Source organism: Gambusia affinis, linkage group LG19 (assembly GCF_019740435.1).
Source record: "Gambusia affinis linkage group LG19, SWU_Gaff_1.0, whole genome shotgun sequence".
NCBI classification, from domain to species: domain Eukaryota; kingdom Metazoa; phylum Chordata; class Actinopteri; order Cyprinodontiformes; family Poeciliidae; genus Gambusia; species Gambusia affinis.
In genome coordinates, this window is record NC_057886.1 from 20,413,167 (window position 1) to 20,430,014 (window position 16,848).

Here is a 16,848-nt window from a genome sequence, read left to right on the forward strand (position 1 = left end):
TCATGTTTAAAAAGGATAATGGAAACTGCTTTTATTTAGCTTTTTTTCTTAGAAAGTGTTCAAGTTTCCTTTTAATTTAAAAACAACCTATGACTCAAACTTGTGTGCTTGAGTACAGAAATCAAGAATTTAAAAAAAAAAAACAAGAAAACCCCTTTGGTTAGCACTCTGCATTTTCAACTTTCATTTACCAACTCCACCAAAAATAGATCATATTTCTCCAATTTTCAGATTTCTTCCTCCTTTTAGTCTTTGCCGACCATTAAGAGTGACACAGGAATGTTTTTAATCAGAGCCTCAACGAGAACGGATATTACTGTTGTTTACTGCCTGGTTGTATACAGCTCGAAGCTGTTATAAATAGAGAGTAGAATACAAATATGCAGCTGGCTATGTGAGCTGATGCGCTTACCCGGTGTGATGAAAGGTATCTCTGATCTCCTCCCAATCAGCATTTTCTCCACTCTCCTCCCACCACAAAGCTTTCAGAGATGATTTAACGCAGAGCTCCAGAGATGAACACGTTGTCTTTGTTCCAGAGTTTCAGAAGAAGAGATGGCCAGCTCCATGGGTGGTCTCAGGGTGGGGGACTGGGGCACCATGTGTTGGCAGATAGAGATTTTGCAACCAAGTGTGCAGCAAAACAGACAAGATATGCGTTTTACAAGTCTAACGAGGGCGTATTGGCATGTGTCACTGAGTGGAGCTACATACGGCTTCCTGATGTTACCAAGTCGGTGCTGAGCGAATCGGGCGACTTATATTTAGCCTTGCAAATGGTGCGCTATGGATTATGTCTTGGGGCTCTCCAGTTTCGTCTTCGGTGCGTTTTGTTTCATGCAAGGACTGTGGATGTCCATGAGGCTGCTGTTCAGGTACTGAGCAGGTCTGTCTCATAGTCTCAAACCAGCTCTTCTTTTTCATTCAAACTCTATCTCCTTCCTGAACTCTGGAAGAGGCTTTTTTATGTCTTTTCTGAACTGAGATATCTTCAGTTTGGATCCTAAGATTTTGCAAGACAAACTGTAGGTGTAGCCTGGGAACTTTTACTTTTAGTGTAACTAGGACACTACAGTTTACTTCACTGTATTTTTGAAGTTTTGGTTCAAACACCATCATATTATGGATATTCTAGCCTTAGAAGCAAAAGGCCAAAATGGAGCAGAAGCTGAAAAGAAGTCTACACCCAAGCCAAAGCCAAAAGCGCCCAAGAAGGCTAAAAGGATTGTTTACTTTGAGGTGGAAATCTTGGACTTGAAGACTAAAGAGAAGCTGCTGTTGCTGGACAAGGTGAGTCTCACGTTCTGTTTTGTTAATACATTTAGGGGTATTCTGATTCTCATTGCGGGTATAAATCTTTTCAGCTCAGATATTTTGAATTAAATTGAAAAAGATGAAGCACATGTGTCATTTTACAAATAAATCCCTAATAATCCACTCACCTGATTGTGTTCTTATCAGTTACACGTCTAATGAGAGTAAATAAGTTTAGGGATATTCTGATTGTCATTGCAGATACACATCTTTATGAATCAAATCTTTTTAATTAAATTGAGAAGTTTTGAGCACAAGTGTCATTTTACAAAGACATCCCTAATAATCCACTTGTTACCTGACTGTGTCATTATCAGTTACGTGTCTAATGAGCAAGCGTTGCATTTAGGAGGTGAGAATTCCCTTTTCATCCCCGAAGAATGATCTATTCCAGCTACAGCACATGCCTGTGCTGCATGTCATGAAGATAGACAGACATGATAAGCCGCTTGCATAAACATGCTGTGGGGTACTGATAATGAAAAAAAAAAAACACACACAGGTATAAAACAAGTGTAATTTTTGTTGAATTTTAAAGGCACGGTGTGACAGTGATCTTGCATGCATGTTCTTTATCTCCACATTCTAGGTGGAGCCAACAGCCACTGTTTTGGATATTAAATCCTTGTTTCACAAATCATGTAAGTTTAATTGGAAATTATGCTCATAGCCAAATTGGTGTACAAACATTTACAGAGAGTGAAGCCCACACTGTGTGTTTTATCTCTCAGATCCAAAGTGGTATCCAGCCAGACAGTCTCTGCGTTTGGATCCAAGTACATCTGCATGCTTTTCATCCTGTTTTCTCATGTATGCAGAGTCACTGGTTAGAGAGTATTGGGATAGTATAACGACATATTGTCTGATTTTCAATTGTTTTAGAGGCCAAGTGTCTCAGGGATGAGGAAGTTCTCCAAATGCTACCTGTGGGAACCACAGCCAGCTTTTATTTCAGTGACCTGGGACCCCAGCTCACATGGGGAACAGTAAGGCTATACAAACACACTCAGTGTTTTTCACTATTTCATGGCGAAATGTTAATTGGTCGTTATGTGGCTAAAAGTTTAAACTCGTTTTTGCTTGACTGAAAGAGCATTTCTTAACTTAATTTTAAAAAATAGATTTGTTTTTCCAGTATGCAAGATCTTCTAATCTGTTTCTCAACAGCTTTTTTCATCGTCGTGTCTGCCTGTTGAAGTCTTGCACATAACTGAAAGCCAAAACCTAAAGAGAGAGATTTTCACCCCATTTTTCAAAGCGTTGAAACCTCTTCAGTAGTCCCCTAACATTCATGCGCTTTAAATATAAACCGACACCCTCAGTACCTCCTGTGCATAAATACCAGTGTGCAGTGACAGATAGAGGTGATTTGCTGTCGTTCACGCTCCCTCCCACCCCCTGCACTGCGTGTCCTCTCCAGCAGGACATATAATCTCATGGCCCCATTTCTGCTGAAGGTGTTTATCCCTCTGACCTCTTACTTGCCTTTTACTGCGCCTCATTATTCACCCTTACCTACACTGTTCTTTCATCCCCACAACCCCCAACATAAACTCAACCCCCGACACCTTCACAGGTGACGGTGAGGGTGGAGAACCGTGACTTGCCCCAGCCGAAACCACCAGGTGCTACCGGTCAGGCAACCTGAGCCGAGGCTCCTCCTGGAGGTGCTGACTCAGGAATCTGTTTTCACCGTCAGCTGAGATGCTTCGCTTGATCGTATAGATGTTACAAGTTGTAAGATTTGCCTTTTAGGTGTATTATTTTGCATTAAATGTGACAGCTCAGAGAAAGTATGGCAACTGCTTCTGCATTGAGGTGCCACAGTAAAATGAGCTCATGGAGAAACCAAGGCCTTTACTGGTGTCAGTTACATGTTGGGTCTCCTTTTGGCAGATATTTTACACCGCCAACATTCCTTTCAGATATCCGGTATTTAAAGTTTCCTGGTGACTAAGTTTCATACAGTGCTGTGCAGGTTTACTGTAAGAGTCACGGGGATGGCTGTGAAGTTTTGGATCTTTTTAACCATTTTGGTGTTAATTTGGTCAAACGTTTTGGATCAAACAAAAAGATTCAGCGATTACCTATTTGTATTTTAACAGCATAGTTTGATTTAAAATGTTCTTCTATTTTAAAGAAGTCAATATGTGATAGATAGACTTCAACAAGATTCCCGATTCCCATTACAGATCTTCGACTTTGATCATGTTTAACTGTGGCTTTAAGGCCTCATTCCATGCTTCAAACCTACCAGGAGGTTCTTGACTGAAAATATTCCTGTTAAAGTCCCTGTAGCTTTTAACAACCTGCATGTTTATGATTAGTGGGCAGAAGAGGTTTTTTGAGGTTCCTCCCAGAAATCCTGGTTTTCACCATTGATATTATCTAGTGGTTGTGATTCAGACACAGTGATCCCAAAATGCTACCTTGTACTACAGTGAACTTAGAATATTCTTTTCATATTACCTTATTATTGCCCTTACTGTGCCTGTTAGAAAGGTAAATATGGGTCCTCATTCAGCCTAATGACCTGAAATAGGCCTTGTTTAAACAGAAAGATAAGAATTATTAGTTAGAAGTTCCTGGAAATATGAACAGCTTAAAAAGTCAAGCATATAAAAAAATCTTCAATTATATTTAAATATTATTAGAGGAGCTAACTATTTCTTAGGAGATGTTTTTTTTTCCTGTGCTGCAACTTTTGTGCTGTTATGCTCCTGCAAAAACAATAAATAGACACACATTTTCCACCCTTTGCACCAATAAATGTGGCCAGCACTATATGTATATAATAAACTGGCTGTAATTTCTCATTTCAGGTGTTTTTAGCCGAATGTGTTGGTCCTTTGATTCTTTACCTAATGTTCTACTTCCGCCTTCCCTTCATTTACTCTCCAAAGTATGATTTCACCAGCAGCAAGCACTGGGTTGTACAGTAAGTTTCAATTAGTTAGTTTTTTCCAGTATCTTAATCTTTTGCCCAAACATGACAAGTCCTGACTCAGGTGCCAGTGTAATGTTTGGTCATGATTTAAAAGTTTAAGTCATGACCAAATATGTATGTTTTTATTTGTGTGTGTGCTGTTGCAGCTTGGCCTGCATGTGTCACTCCTTCCACTACATCAAGAGGGTTTTGGAGACTCTGTTTGTCCATCGGATCTCCCATGGGACCATGCCTCTCAAAAACATATTTAAGGTGAAGTTATTTTATGCTCAAGTGATCTTACAGCTTGACTCAGATTGTTTTACTTGTTTTCTGTTTTCTCATGACCAGAGTTATATTTTCATTTTTATGACCCTTGTAGGCCTTGACATTGCTTTGCTCTGCAATCTTAAAATTGCAGTTTCAGGTCACTTTTTGTGGCCCCTCCCCCTCCCGCCCCAGTATTAAAGTGGGGATCAAATAGTTACCCAGTGAAAAATGTGAGAAAAGATTTGGTATATATCAGGGATGATTGTCTTTTAGATTGTATGATTTGGGTCAAACTTTCTGGGTTTTCTTCCACAAACCTCTGATAGGCTAATTATTAACATCCCCACCTTGAATACGCTGCCATCTTGTTTGTCACAATTGGAAAGTCAAAAGAAATCAGCCAAGACATCAGGAAGAAAATTGTGGAGATGCAAAAGTCTGAATGAACCTGGGTTTAGATTGTGTGCTCAGTTTTTAGAAACATGTGCTGCACATGTCACTGGCCTTTACAGTATTCTTAAAAAGGTATTTTCCTCATGCCTGGAATCATTTCAAACTCTACTCATAGTTCTTCTGATTATTACAGGCCTGTTCACTTGAAGAATCACATCAATAGCAATGTCTTTCTTTAAAAGCAAATTCAAAATGTCCCTTTTTTGGGGGTCGTTTTAGCTTTACTCATTTATTATATTTGGGTATATTTTATTCTCTTTATTCTTGGCTCTATGGTGTTATTAAAAATGCCTTTTTATGATATGGACTCTATAAATAAAGCTTACTTTCTCTTCCAGAACTGTGGCTATTACTGGTGCTCTGCGGCTTGGATGGCATATTACATCAACCATCCACTCTACACTACACCCTGTAAGAGCTGACCGCTGCAATATTTCCTTTTCCACATCAAGCAGAGTTGATATCGTTGGTATTTTCTCTTTAAAACACTTCTAGATTACGGGCAGCAGCAGGTGAATTCTGGGCTTTACATTTTCCTGGTAAGTTTTGGTTTTGATATCCTGCAAATGTTAAATCAATTTAACTGGAGCTTTATTTTATTCTCATCATTTGATTTCTTTATGACTAAAGTTCTGCCAAGTGGGAAATTTTTCAATCCACATTGCACTGCGTAACCTAAAAGTTCAAGGTAACATTTTTTTGTATTTGTATCTGTATTTGTATTTGTATTTTTTGTATTTACAAATATTATTTATTCTGTTTAATTTGGTTTTTCTCAAACTAATCAGAAATGTTCTCATTATTTCAGGCTCAAAAGTCAAAAAAATACCTTATCCAACAAAAAATCCCTTCACATGGATTTTTTGGCTTGTCTCTTGTCCCAACTACACATATGAGGTAAGAAGCAACATTTATCACTATTTTTACGTTGTCACTTTAAGAAATACGCTTTATTTCAGAGAATTTACATTGAGTGGAAAATGTTTTTTACGTAGTTGTATGTTAAAGATGTGGGGAACAATTTTAAGAACAATTTATCTCACATCAAGTGTTTTAAAATAAGCTCGTTAGCAAAATTTTAACACGAAAGGGAATTAGATATTTCTATGTGCTTTGATCTGTGCAAACAATGTGTGCTATTGCTGCCACCTACTGGTAAAACGCATAACATGCTCTGTTAGTACTACACCAGTTGTGTGTGTAAACCTCTCACTCACAGCTGGGATCCTGGATTGGCTTCACGGTCATGACCCAGTGTGTTCCCGTGGCGTTCTTCACCATCGTGGCCTTCGTCCAGATGACTGTGTGGGCTAAAGGCAAACATCGCAGTTACTTAAAAGAGTTTAGAGATTATCCCACCCTTCGCTCGTCTATACTGCCCTTCATCCTGTAATAGAGTCTGGAAAGGAGAACCGTCATTCCTGCTCACATCCATGAGGTTAGGGGTGTACAGGTGCATCTCCATAAAATAGTATACCACAAAAGAGCTCATGTGTTTCAGAAATACAATCCAAACAGTCAGATATAGATTGGTGCAGCTCTGACTGTGGACTTGAGAAAACAGTGGACCAACATCAGCAGATGATACAGCTCTTCAAATCATCATTTAGTGTTAAAACTTCACATTGGACCTCAAATGGCTCAAGAGTGGCTTAACACAAAGAATTCAACAACTGTAGCTCATGTCCATGAGACGTCTGTGTGTGGCGCTGACTCCAGCTGAAGTAAATCTCCCCCATGCCCTTAAACAGTCAAAAAATGGTTAATCAAAAATGTCACTATCATTGTTGCTTATGCACATTTTTCCACCACACTTTTTTCTGTCTCTCAACTTTCCCACTATATGCTTGGATGGAGCATGTTGAACAGCCAGCTTCTTTTGCTTACCCTCCAGTGACCATCAATTCATTGTATTTTAATTTGCTTAGGCAGTGAAGTTTGGGTTTTCATACAGTATGAGTCAAAATAAGCGATTGAGATACATTTATCTGTGACAAATTATATATGAACTCTAGTTTTACTTTTTGAAAGTATTTAATGAACTACCGTACTTTTTAATGGTGTTCTAATTCAAGGAGATGCACTGTAAATGCCTTTTGGTCATTTTTTTTCCCTGGCTGTTGGACTTTTATGGGCAAATAAATGCAGCAAATTGCAGTAAAGTCTTACCATAAAGTGTGCAATTTAGTGAAATGTGTCATTTTGTATTTTGCTACTTTAAGTTTTAAGATGCCCATTATAAATTGCTCCAAATATATTTATGTTTATAGAGAGAAACGTGTGGAAAATGGAGTGACCCCTTCTTGATTTTCAATTTTGAATGTTTATAACACTTCATTGTTTCATGTTCTGAAAACACTGAACATGAAAAACGAAAGTCAGGAAGGGGGCAAGCACTTTTTCATACTACTGTATAAATAAATAAAAAAAACATTGGACAATTACCCTTCAGATGGGAAATGAAGTGGCTAATTTTGTTAGTTTAACCGACGGCAGCTTGGAGCTGCTATTGCGACTAAATGTTACTGATACTTCTGTGATGCAAACTTTACAAGATTTTTCAGGAGAAAAATGAGCAGAAATTTGTTGAAGCAAAATGTTAGTTTTCAAAGTTTGGAATATTTTCCTCATTCATGCAATGAAACTGCTTTTTTTCCCCAGAGAGGTTCTAAGTAAATAAACAATCGAAAAGTCAACCAACTGAGAGAGATGAGCTTTATTTTCCAACTCTGGAAGAATTGTTTCATATTACAGATAAAAAGGGGAGAGGCTACACTTGAGATGAAGACTACATAATATGGAATGTTACACAGTTCAACTGGCCATCAAAACACAACGCTTAGCAGCTCTATTGTATTTCAAACTACATAACCAGCAAGAGCAGTGTTTCTTGCAACATTATTACTTTGTTTTGCTTGAATGTAAGAGCACATTATATTGGGCTGCATATTTTATGGTCACTTACACCAGGTATTATTTCCCCCAAGTCAATCTGTATCGTTAGACCACAATCCTTTATAACTAAGACTGAACAGATAGTAAAACACATTAAGGGTTATATCTCAGTATGGCAGAGACACTGAGGCAATAATCCACTGCCGCAGCTACTGTTGGAATGGGAACTCAGGAATGAGACTAACGTTTAACGCAGACACATCGACTTTGACGCTTAGATCTCATCACATATCAACAGCTGGTGTGCTTAATGTTCTTTGTGACCTTCAGTTTTAAATCTTACAGGAAGTTGATGGGAAGACACCCCAACCTGTGGCAGCAATGCGCCACAACTCAGGCATGTCTGTGGTGGTGCACCTGGTGTAGCTCTGTTTACCGTCTGCTACCCAAAGTTTCGCTCTTGCAGAAAGGTCAGCGCTGCTCCGCTTAAACAGATTTTGGCTGCAGCCGTCTTTTGTCTCCAAAGGGGCCACAGGGATGAAATGAAAACCGTTTGAAAAACCAAAGACCACAATGAGAGGTAGGATGACTGTCTTTCAGTTTCTGGTCGTTCTCACAGTGAAGCCGAATTCCACCGCAGCCTGTCCCACTCCACGCACCTTCTACTTATATATATGAAGGCGGGCAGTAGGGTCCAGATGGTAGAGGGACTGCATGCATGTCTTAGTTCATACAGCATCATCTGTCATGCCGATCATCCCTTCAGATGTCGTCGCATTCCAGGAAGTGGGTCCTCTGCAGCACTTTGACGTGGCGCTCGTAGATTTTGAGGGCCGGGCCGAGTCGGATGGACAAGCCCGTCAGGACGTCGCTGCGCTGCATCAGGAGGAGAGACTTCCCGTCAATTTCCTGTTGAGGGAAAATCAAAACGCATGAAAAATATTCTACCTCAGAGTTACCAGATGAAGGGAAGTTATGGCCTTTTTGCGCCCTGAACTGAACTAACCTGTGTTCGGAAAGCAACGGCCTGCTCTGGAAAGCCTGCCGCTGAAAAGTAACTGGCCACATCTGCCACAGTCCACTGCAACAAGTTCTGGTTCATCTTCTCCATTTTCACCGAGCTGCAGAAAGATGGAACACAAAGAGTTTTAAACAACTTCAAAACTAATCTTATCTATCACTTTAAGCAGCTCTTTCAAGCTTTCCTTATGGTAGTTTGTGCAAATGACAAGTTTATTAGTTTGTTTTTATTCATAATCAGGTGGACTAAAAATAAAGTCTTCAAGGGCTTGTTTCTCATTAACACAAAGCTGCTGGGTGAGGGGATGTCAGTGGGCGTAACATTGCCTCATTGAAAGGCACATTAACACATGAAACAGGATGTTTAGAAAACTGTGTCTCCATTAGAGGAAAACTAGCTTTACATATTGAGACAGCCACCCGTTATCCATCAACTCTGGATAAGCTTGTGTCTTCAAGGTCTTTAAGTGGAATCTGAAACACGACGATGTTGAAGACCAAAGCTTTAAACTCAGAGCCCTGTATGTTAGATAAAGCAAGACGTGAAATAATGGTGACTTTGTTCGATTTTAAATTCGGAGCGCAGCACAAGGATTCATACTTCTTAAACTATCCCCAGATTTTGTCACAACACAGCCATAAACTTCAACGCCAATAATCATGTGTGCTTGAAAAGTAGCTCTTCTCTAAACACTCTGTCCCATGGCGGTGGCAGCATCATGCTATAGAGATGGTCAGAGTTGATGGAAAGATGAATGAGATAAATACAGAGCAATCGCAGAGGAAAAATTGTTAGATTCTGCAAAAAACATATACCCAAAACACTGAGATGAAATTGTAGTCATGTGCTGTAATGGCTCAGTCAAAGTCCATACCTAAATCTAACAAAGAATCGGTGGCGAGACTTGGAAAAATAGAAAGATGTTTTCTATCTAATCTGATTGAGCTGCAGCTGTTTCACAAACAAGAGAAATACAAATTTTCTCTCTCTAGATGTGCAAATCTGGTAGAGACACCCTAGAAGACTTGCAGCTGTAATTGCAGGGAAAGGAAGTTTTACAAAGCACTCACTCGGGGCGCCAAATAAGAATACATGTCACACTTATGACTTTTACTAGTAAAAAATGTTAAATAAATAATTTTTCTTCCAATTAACAGCTACACTTTTCTGCTTGTTGGTCTGTCATAAAACCAGTTGATTTTTTGGTTGTGACAATATGAAAAAAACCTCAAGGAGAACGAATACCTTTGCAATGCACTGTATGGTAAAGCTGAAACCTGTTCAGCGTTTGAGAAACTTATTTTTGGAAATGTAAGTTGATCTGTTAAATGCCAGAACATATAATACTGCAACACAAAAATCTTTGTATATTCTGAAATTTATTTTCCCCTAAAATGTGGGAAAATACTAAAATTTTATAGAAAGTTAGCTCATCGTGAGTGACTGAATAATGCTTCTATAGATTTAGAACAGCAGCACGATACTCACACTTCATCACCAGTACCACCATTCATGAGTCCACCTTCAGCCGCTGTGAAGGGCGGCTCGATCTTCTTAAGCGTACCTGTAGACAAAAACAAGCTTCAATACTCTATGAAACTATAACTTTTTCACTATTATTTTTATTTTTATATATATTTATAATTTGGTCATCTGAAGACAAATCACTTCTGTTTGATATGAATATTTTCCAGGAGAACAAATCTATTCAACAATACGTAATGATATTCATTTGTGAGATGAAACGTTAACTAGAAAAGATGTTTTTTGTTTTTTTTTCTTGCATCTAGTTTTCTGTTCAGAAGCCTCTGCTGTCATGGTATGATGTGTTTTTCTATTAGAGATGGTTCACGGTTCAGTACAGAGAGGGCTTGGAGAATGATGCAGTTCCTAACTGGGCCTGTCTATTTGAACAAAACCGACGATGGGCTTCATGCTGCTTGGCATGCATGAAACACATGGCAGGGATCTATAAGCATCTTTCAGTGGGATGTTCCTACTGGGCAAACAACAGAAGCATAACATATAGAGGCGTGGTGTCTGTGGTGATAAAAATTACTGGATGATGTCCATTTTTAACATGTCCTTTGTCCACAAATGTCCCAATAAAAACTAGTAAGAAAACGCACTTCACGGGTTTCAAACGATAAAACAGAACTTCCTTTACCAAAAACTATATACTGTTAGGAAACATGCAGCATATCAGTAGCAAAGAAGGGATAAACAACTTGGTCTAAACAAAGACCATATGGATGGAAGGTAGCAGGACAAGTTTGCAAAGAACTCAAAAATCTTGAGGAAGCCTTCAGGCAAACAAAAGCTAAATGACAACCAGAGATGGATTTTAAACACAGACTTTTATCAAAATTGACATTTTATTATGAAATCACTTTCCAAGTTAGTGAGCAGAACAGAAAAAAACATTTTATGTAAAAGAAACCCACATGAAACAAAAGATTAACTGGTAAACTAACACTAACCGTTTTCAGGGGGCGGAGACACCGTCTGTAATCTTCCATCAGAGACATTCCTGACTTCCTCCTGTTGGCCGAAATGAATGAATTCAAAATGAAAACGTCAAGTAAAACCCCAGCTGGAAGAATGCAGATGCTGTTTGACATAATAAGCAGATGGCTGGCAAGTTACCGGGCGTGCAGTAGAGTCAGGTACCAACTGGTCAGATGAGAGGCTGCTGCTGTCCTCCCTGCTTTCTGCTTCTTTCTTTCCGTTGGTTAAAGCGCTGGGGATCATCGTTCCAGAGTGGTCTGCTGGCTTCAGTTCTACTGCAAACACAGGGTTAGAAAACAGCTGTTCACCCATCCAACACAATCCTACAAGGACCAACTATACCCTAAAGATGACCTGCAGCATAAAGCAATGCTACCAAGAGAGCAGATTAAATGAATCCTAAATGACTGGTGAGAAAACTTAATCTGCATGAAGATCTCACAAATCCTCCCACAGCTCTGCATCTGGCTTTACTGAATTTCTGCTGTAAATGTCCAATAATTAATCATAACTGCTTGAAAGCTCCCATCACAGCTTGGAATCCACTGCAAAGCTTAGTGTAAGCCCACACATAAAACAATATCAGAGTGGTCAAAAAGAACTCTGGCAGCCCACATCATCCCGTGTCTAGCAGTGTGGATACCTTTGTCCTTCTGCATTCCTGGGTGCTGGCGGTCCACTGGGCTGACAGCTGAATCATAAGCCCATTCATTGTGTGTTAGGACCGCGGGGCTGGACGGGGGCAAGGAGTTGGGCCTCTCGCCTGGCTTCTGGGACGCGGCACAGTCCAGAGCAGAGCCAGCGCTGCAGTTGGGGCCAGAGCCAGGCCGGGAGCCAGAGGGGGAGCAGGGAGCAGAGGCGGCCCGCACAGTGGCACACTGCGCTGAGGCTCCTTCACGGTGGGGGCTGGGAGAAGGTCGGTCCTGCCCATCATGGCTCTCCTCTGCCCCCTCCTCATCAGGATTACTGTCTGTGTCCATAGCCATAGAGGTGTCACCCTGCCAGACACAACCATGTAACATTCCCAAATTTAATTTATTTAGAAACCTCAATCATTCACCATTCAAACCTTTTTGAAACTTAAACACTTAAAATGTGCAAAGACAGTTGAGCGGGACTGAATGCATGTAGGTGTCACATCATAAAAAAAACCAACAACATGCTCATACTGGTGTTGCAATTTGGTAAATCATTGCCTCTGAGTGTCTGCGAGTCCTGCCATTACAAACGGGTTACCGTCCGTGAAAACGTGATTACAACGCAGTCTGGTGGAAGATAACTAGTTTTACCATCTGTGCTCATCACTTGTACTCGGGAAAAGAGAAGGTTTTTTCCTTTTTTCTTATTTTCCTCGACGGCGCCCGGGGAAGAAAAAAAATTACCTTGTGTGCGACTGCGTGTCCTATACCCAGCAGTCGTGCACAAGAGCGCAGTAAAGCCCGCCCCGCTCCTGTGGAAAGAGCCGCTTCTGTGGAATTCAACCCATAGGATTGCATTTTGCACAACTTTCACTAAGAAGCGCTGTCAAAAGCATCGCGATTTCGGGTTCTGAACTAGGATGTTTCGCACAAATCAGGCGCTTCGCTCGGCGTGCCCCCCTCTTTGTTTTAGAGGCCTTGTTGAGCGGTAAAATTAATAACACACGGGGAGCACGAAAAGGGCCGATGGGAGGCGTTTTATCCTGTCTCAAATTTCCTCCAAAGTGCGCCTGGAGTTGGGAATGCAAATACCTCGCCATTGTGTCTGAGGGCTTTTCCCCAGTCGCGGCTCAAAACATCCGCACAATAGAAATAAACGCGAGGTTTTCAACGAAGCTCTCCGATTAGCGTCAGCAGACGACTCGATCGCCAGCCTACTTTGACTTTGCAGCGGGTCAACAGTTTAGTGTAAAAACGAGCCAGCGCAAAGAAATGAATCCGTTATCGGACACCAAAGCAGCTACATCCGCAAGCCCCGCAGTGCAAGATTGTCAAACAGCAGCCTTCTGGTGGCACTGACCAGCCGCATTCGTTTTTTTTAAGCGACACACACGTCTTTCAGAGAACAAAGTCAATTTTGATCTCGGCTTAACCCAAATCGGATGGGCGCATCCGCCATCTAGCGCCAGGAAAACAGTTTGCGATCGCTTTTAGTTTCCAGCCGCCGGTTCCTGCGCGTCAAGCGACTTTGCATTGATGTGACTCAAACGTCGTACTGCAAGTAGTTGTCAGAGATTTTAAAAAGAAGGGGGAAAAAAACATAGTGTGCACAAGACGGAAGGAACCACAACGACAGTCAACGCACGTCTTGGACGTGACCGGGTTTGGGAGGCTGTCCGAAAATGGATCTAGGGGTTCGACTTATGCACCGTGTAGAATTCCCCCTTCCCATTACGGGAAATAAAAATACAACCAAATTACAAAATAATGATTTATCATAGCGTATATTCTGTTGGTCACTTTGTTGCATATCGTTATGGATTTAATCGTTTTATAAACACCGGCCCTTGCGACCGACCGCGAAAATATGTTTGGCCACATGGTGCAATCCACCATCGGTCGTGTTTCAACTCGTTTCCAGACCTAAAAAATAAAATAAAAAAATCAACGATCAGACGTCCCGTCGTCCCCGAACAGGCTCCTACATCCGCGGTGTTCGACACTTTTTCCCCCACCTTTACCCACTCCCATATGATAAGCGTGAGGCAGTAACAACAAGCAATTCCAACCCAAATAATTCAAAAATAAAAGTCTATTTAAATATAGTCTACTTGAAAGCTATTATTTTGAAGGCTACATCATTCAACTTCCGGTCTAACTGTAACCGGTTTCTCCCCCTTTCGCTCAACGCCGAGTTTGTGGCTTGAAAAGCGCTTTTGCCCCCCTCGCCTGCTGTAAATGGAGGCTGGGATTGTTGCGGGCGGACCAAATGGGAGAACTTTATGATTGTTGTCCGTTTTTAAACCGTCTGCGCAGTTGTTTTAACGTGCTTCTTTAACAACCGGCGCAGCATGAAATGTGGCACGCTCGCACAAGCTACACGCGCACCTTCTTTTCTTCTCCACCTCGGCAGCGCTCGAGCGAGCTCCAACCGCCGCTCCCCGTCTGCGGCACTTTTTGGGTGCACTTGCAAATCACTCCCCTCACCACTCCCTTTCTACTAACAAAAAGAGGAGCTTTTCCACCATTTTTTTCACCCCCCAACTGCACAATGTCTGTTTTAACTTCCACCTGTACGTTTTGTGTGATGTGACATGACAATGACATGTAAACACCTCAACCGTGGCTTCCCCCCTACATCGGGTCTGCATTACCTCCAAATCCTCCTCGTCCTGGTCCACGGCACCGAAAGCGCTATCCCCGTTGCTCAGGTCGGAATGACTGGCTTCTTCCATAGCGCTCCGTCTCGCAGCCGTGGCTAACGAAACATCGTCTTTCTTTCTGCTCCGCCGCTGAACCTTGGCAGCGTTCCGGTACGAGATGGAGCCCTTGTAGTTAACTTTGAGCACGGTTTGCTCCTGGATCAGTTTCTCCAGTTCCGCGCAGGTTCGGTCAGGCTCGGACCCGTGTCGCCTCCGGACCATTCGGCAAATCCTCTCCAAGTCCGGCCGGGCTTTTCGAGACCGCAGCGAGTCGATAGTATCCAAAATCCACTCGCGGTACTTGGATTCGGACATCTTTTTTTTCTCGCTTTTTTTCTCCCCTTCTACCTAAGTGCGTCAAGCTTGAACGTTACACACGGCGATTTTTCGTGAGTCGCGGTCCGAGCCCCACTGAGAAGCGGAAACCTCGCTCTACGCCTCCTGCGTTTGCGTGTGCGCTTAAGGTGGACTGACTGAGTTGGAGCGAAAAGTTTCACTCTAGAGGCCGCTTTTAAGGTGGAATTTGCTGTCCTGGACGGGAGCGAGCGCCCGCGCCAGGTTTCTCTCGGCCCTTTTGTGAGTGCATTAGGAGACATTTTGTGTGCAACTTTACTTAAGAAAGGAGAGGTGGTCACTAAAGAAACTGCATTGTTTGGGTAAACTAATACTAAACAATCAAGAGAGAAAATATATATGTATAAGTAAGTCTACTAGGAGTCAAACTTAACTTATGCGGACAATAGTGGGGAAATATGTATCAATTGCTCTGTTTATTGATTAGTTTACATTTACTTTGTTCATGGAACCTGAATCCTGCACAGAACAAGCAGTAGAAATGATTAAACACCTCAGGTTATGGCTGCTAACATACCTACCAAGCTGTATTTTTCTGTATGAATACTACTAGCAGTTCTGCATTTCAGGTCCTTTAAATGCTAATTATATTTCATTTTAAATTCTCTAAAAAAATTAATGTAAGGACATTTTAATTTTTGAGTTGTATATGTTTTTCTTTCTAAACTTGTACAAGCCTAGAAGTCCTAAGCAGATGTTTAGTTCCCATTTTTCTTAGAGCAGCACTATAAAGAAAATCCGAAAATCCAATGAGGCTCCAGAGAAGAACACAATGATGTTACTGTTTTTTATATTTTAGAGGATGTGACAACTACAGCTTTCACAAAAGCAATGTTTTAAATCTATATTCACATTCAGTTCCCTTTAGTCATATTTTATGTGTATAGATAAATAAATGTTTCTATTCTTTCCTGTTTTTCATTTTCATCTTTATTTCCTTTAGCAAATGGTCAAAACTTACCAAAATACTACTTCATAGCTTAAAAGATGAAAATATTATGTTGTAAAAGTAACTCCTTCCCTGCCCTTTACAGATTTCTTAGTTTTGTCAAAGTTAAATGTTTTAGATAACCAGTGACTCACAATGCTGCTAAGAGTCATGGAATTTTATGGGCAAAATACTCAGTTCAGCATATTGTCAACTGTATATCTTTTTACTTTCTCCTGAATCTGACTCCTATTTCTGTGGTACAGGACGTTGTGATGTCACTTAAGATCCACTCCTAGTAATCCGTTTATCCAAACAACGTCATAACCTTTTTAATGAATTCATCCATAAAAATGTTGCATTGCTTAGTTAAGTTGTTCCAAATTATGTTTTAAAATGTTTAAATGTGACAGTGGAACAGCAAATATTCTGCTAGTAGAGACATCTAAAGCTTTAATCACAATATAGCCTCACATAAGGATAAGTGTCGTAAGCCTCAAGTATTTTTATAAACTCAAACTGATACATATCTCACTATGATGCTTTAGCCACTATGTTCTATTGTCCTGTGGATTAAGATTCAGTGTCTAACTGAAAACATAATCTTGCTTTCACCCGACAATAACATGTTGCAATATGTTTGTCATGCGCTGCCCATCCAGCACCAATGTCTTTTTTTTTTTTTTTTTGCAGGATGATAGATTGGCATCACTTAGGCATCTTCTAATTGTTGCAACACTCACTGGTAATTAGAGATCATTGTTGATCATTCTGGAGCTTACCATTGGTTGAATCCTTGTTGGCAACACGTTGATTTGCTTGATTAGCAAACTTCTGTT

General features: G+C 40.8%; 2 protein-coding genes across 4 annotated transcripts; one reads left to right on the forward strand and one right to left on the reverse strand.

Moving 5' to 3' along the window:
- The first annotated feature begins 384 nt into the window (after nt 1-384).
- Nucleotides 385-7,659, forward strand: tecra (trans-2,3-enoyl-CoA reductase a). The gene is made up of 11 exons (XM_044099393.1): nt 385-1,290; nt 1,904-1,955; nt 2,046-2,090; nt 2,197-2,300; nt 4,137-4,252; nt 4,408-4,513; nt 5,302-5,374; nt 5,459-5,502; nt 5,594-5,651; nt 5,772-5,860; nt 6,183-7,659. The coding sequence occupies exons 1-11, from the start codon at nt 1,123-1,125 to the stop codon at nt 6,354-6,356; spliced, it is 1,029 nt and encodes a 342-aa protein (XP_043955328.1). The 5' UTR covers nt 385-1,122; the 3' UTR covers nt 6,357-7,659.
- A 5-nt stretch (nt 7,660-7,664) lies between these two features.
- On the reverse strand, nt 7,665-15,219 carry samd1a (sterile alpha motif domain containing 1a). Of its 3 annotated transcripts, none has more exons than XM_044099391.1 (7): nt 14,680-15,219; nt 12,031-12,385; nt 11,526-11,659; nt 11,360-11,420; nt 10,368-10,443; nt 8,865-8,979; nt 7,665-8,767 (listed from the first exon to the last, which is right to left on the reverse strand). In XM_044099391.1, the coding sequence occupies exons 1-7, from the start codon at nt 15,040-15,042 to the stop codon at nt 8,621-8,623; spliced, it is 1,251 nt and encodes a 416-aa protein (XP_043955326.1). In that variant the 5' UTR covers nt 15,043-15,219; the 3' UTR covers nt 7,665-8,620. The 3 variants fall into 3 exon arrangements, with proteins under 3 accessions (XP_043955326.1, XP_043955325.1, XP_043955327.1); XM_044099390.1 differs by having other exon boundaries at nt 11,526-11,662; nt 14,680-15,218; XM_044099392.1 differs by lacking the exon at nt 14,680-15,219 and adding an exon at nt 12,770-13,805 and having other exon boundaries at nt 11,526-11,662.
- Between the last annotated feature and the right edge of the window lie 1,629 nt (nt 15,220-16,848).

What these genes read in the sequence shown, in the direction of transcription:
- tecra (XM_044099393.1), top strand. Translation starts at nt 1,123, where the DNA reads ATGGATATTCTAGCCTTAGAAGCAAAAGGCCAAAATGGAGCAGAAGCT. An exon ending in ATCCTTGTTTCACAAATCAT is followed by an intron (nt 1,956 to 2,045) that starts GTAAGTTTAATT and finishes TTTATCTCTCAG; the next exon opens with ATCCAAAGTGGTATCCAGCC. An exon ending in CTCTCAAAAACATATTTAAG is followed by an intron (nt 4,514 to 5,301) that starts GTGAAGTTATTT and finishes TTTCTCTTCCAG; the next exon opens with AACTGTGGCTATTACTGGTG.
- samd1a (XM_044099390.1), bottom strand. Translation starts at nt 15,042, where the DNA reads ATGTCCGAATCCAAGTACCGCGAGTGGATTTTGGATACTATCGACTCG. An exon ending in GGTGGTACTGGTGATGAAGT is followed by an intron (nt 8,980 to 10,367) that starts GTGAGTATCGTG and finishes ATCTTTCTGCAG; the next exon opens with CTCGGTGAAAATGGAGAAGA. An exon ending in CCGTTGCTTTCCGAACACAG is followed by an intron (nt 8,768 to 8,864) that starts GTTAGTTCAGTT and finishes TTCCCTCAACAG; the next exon opens with GAAATTGACGGGAAGTCTCT.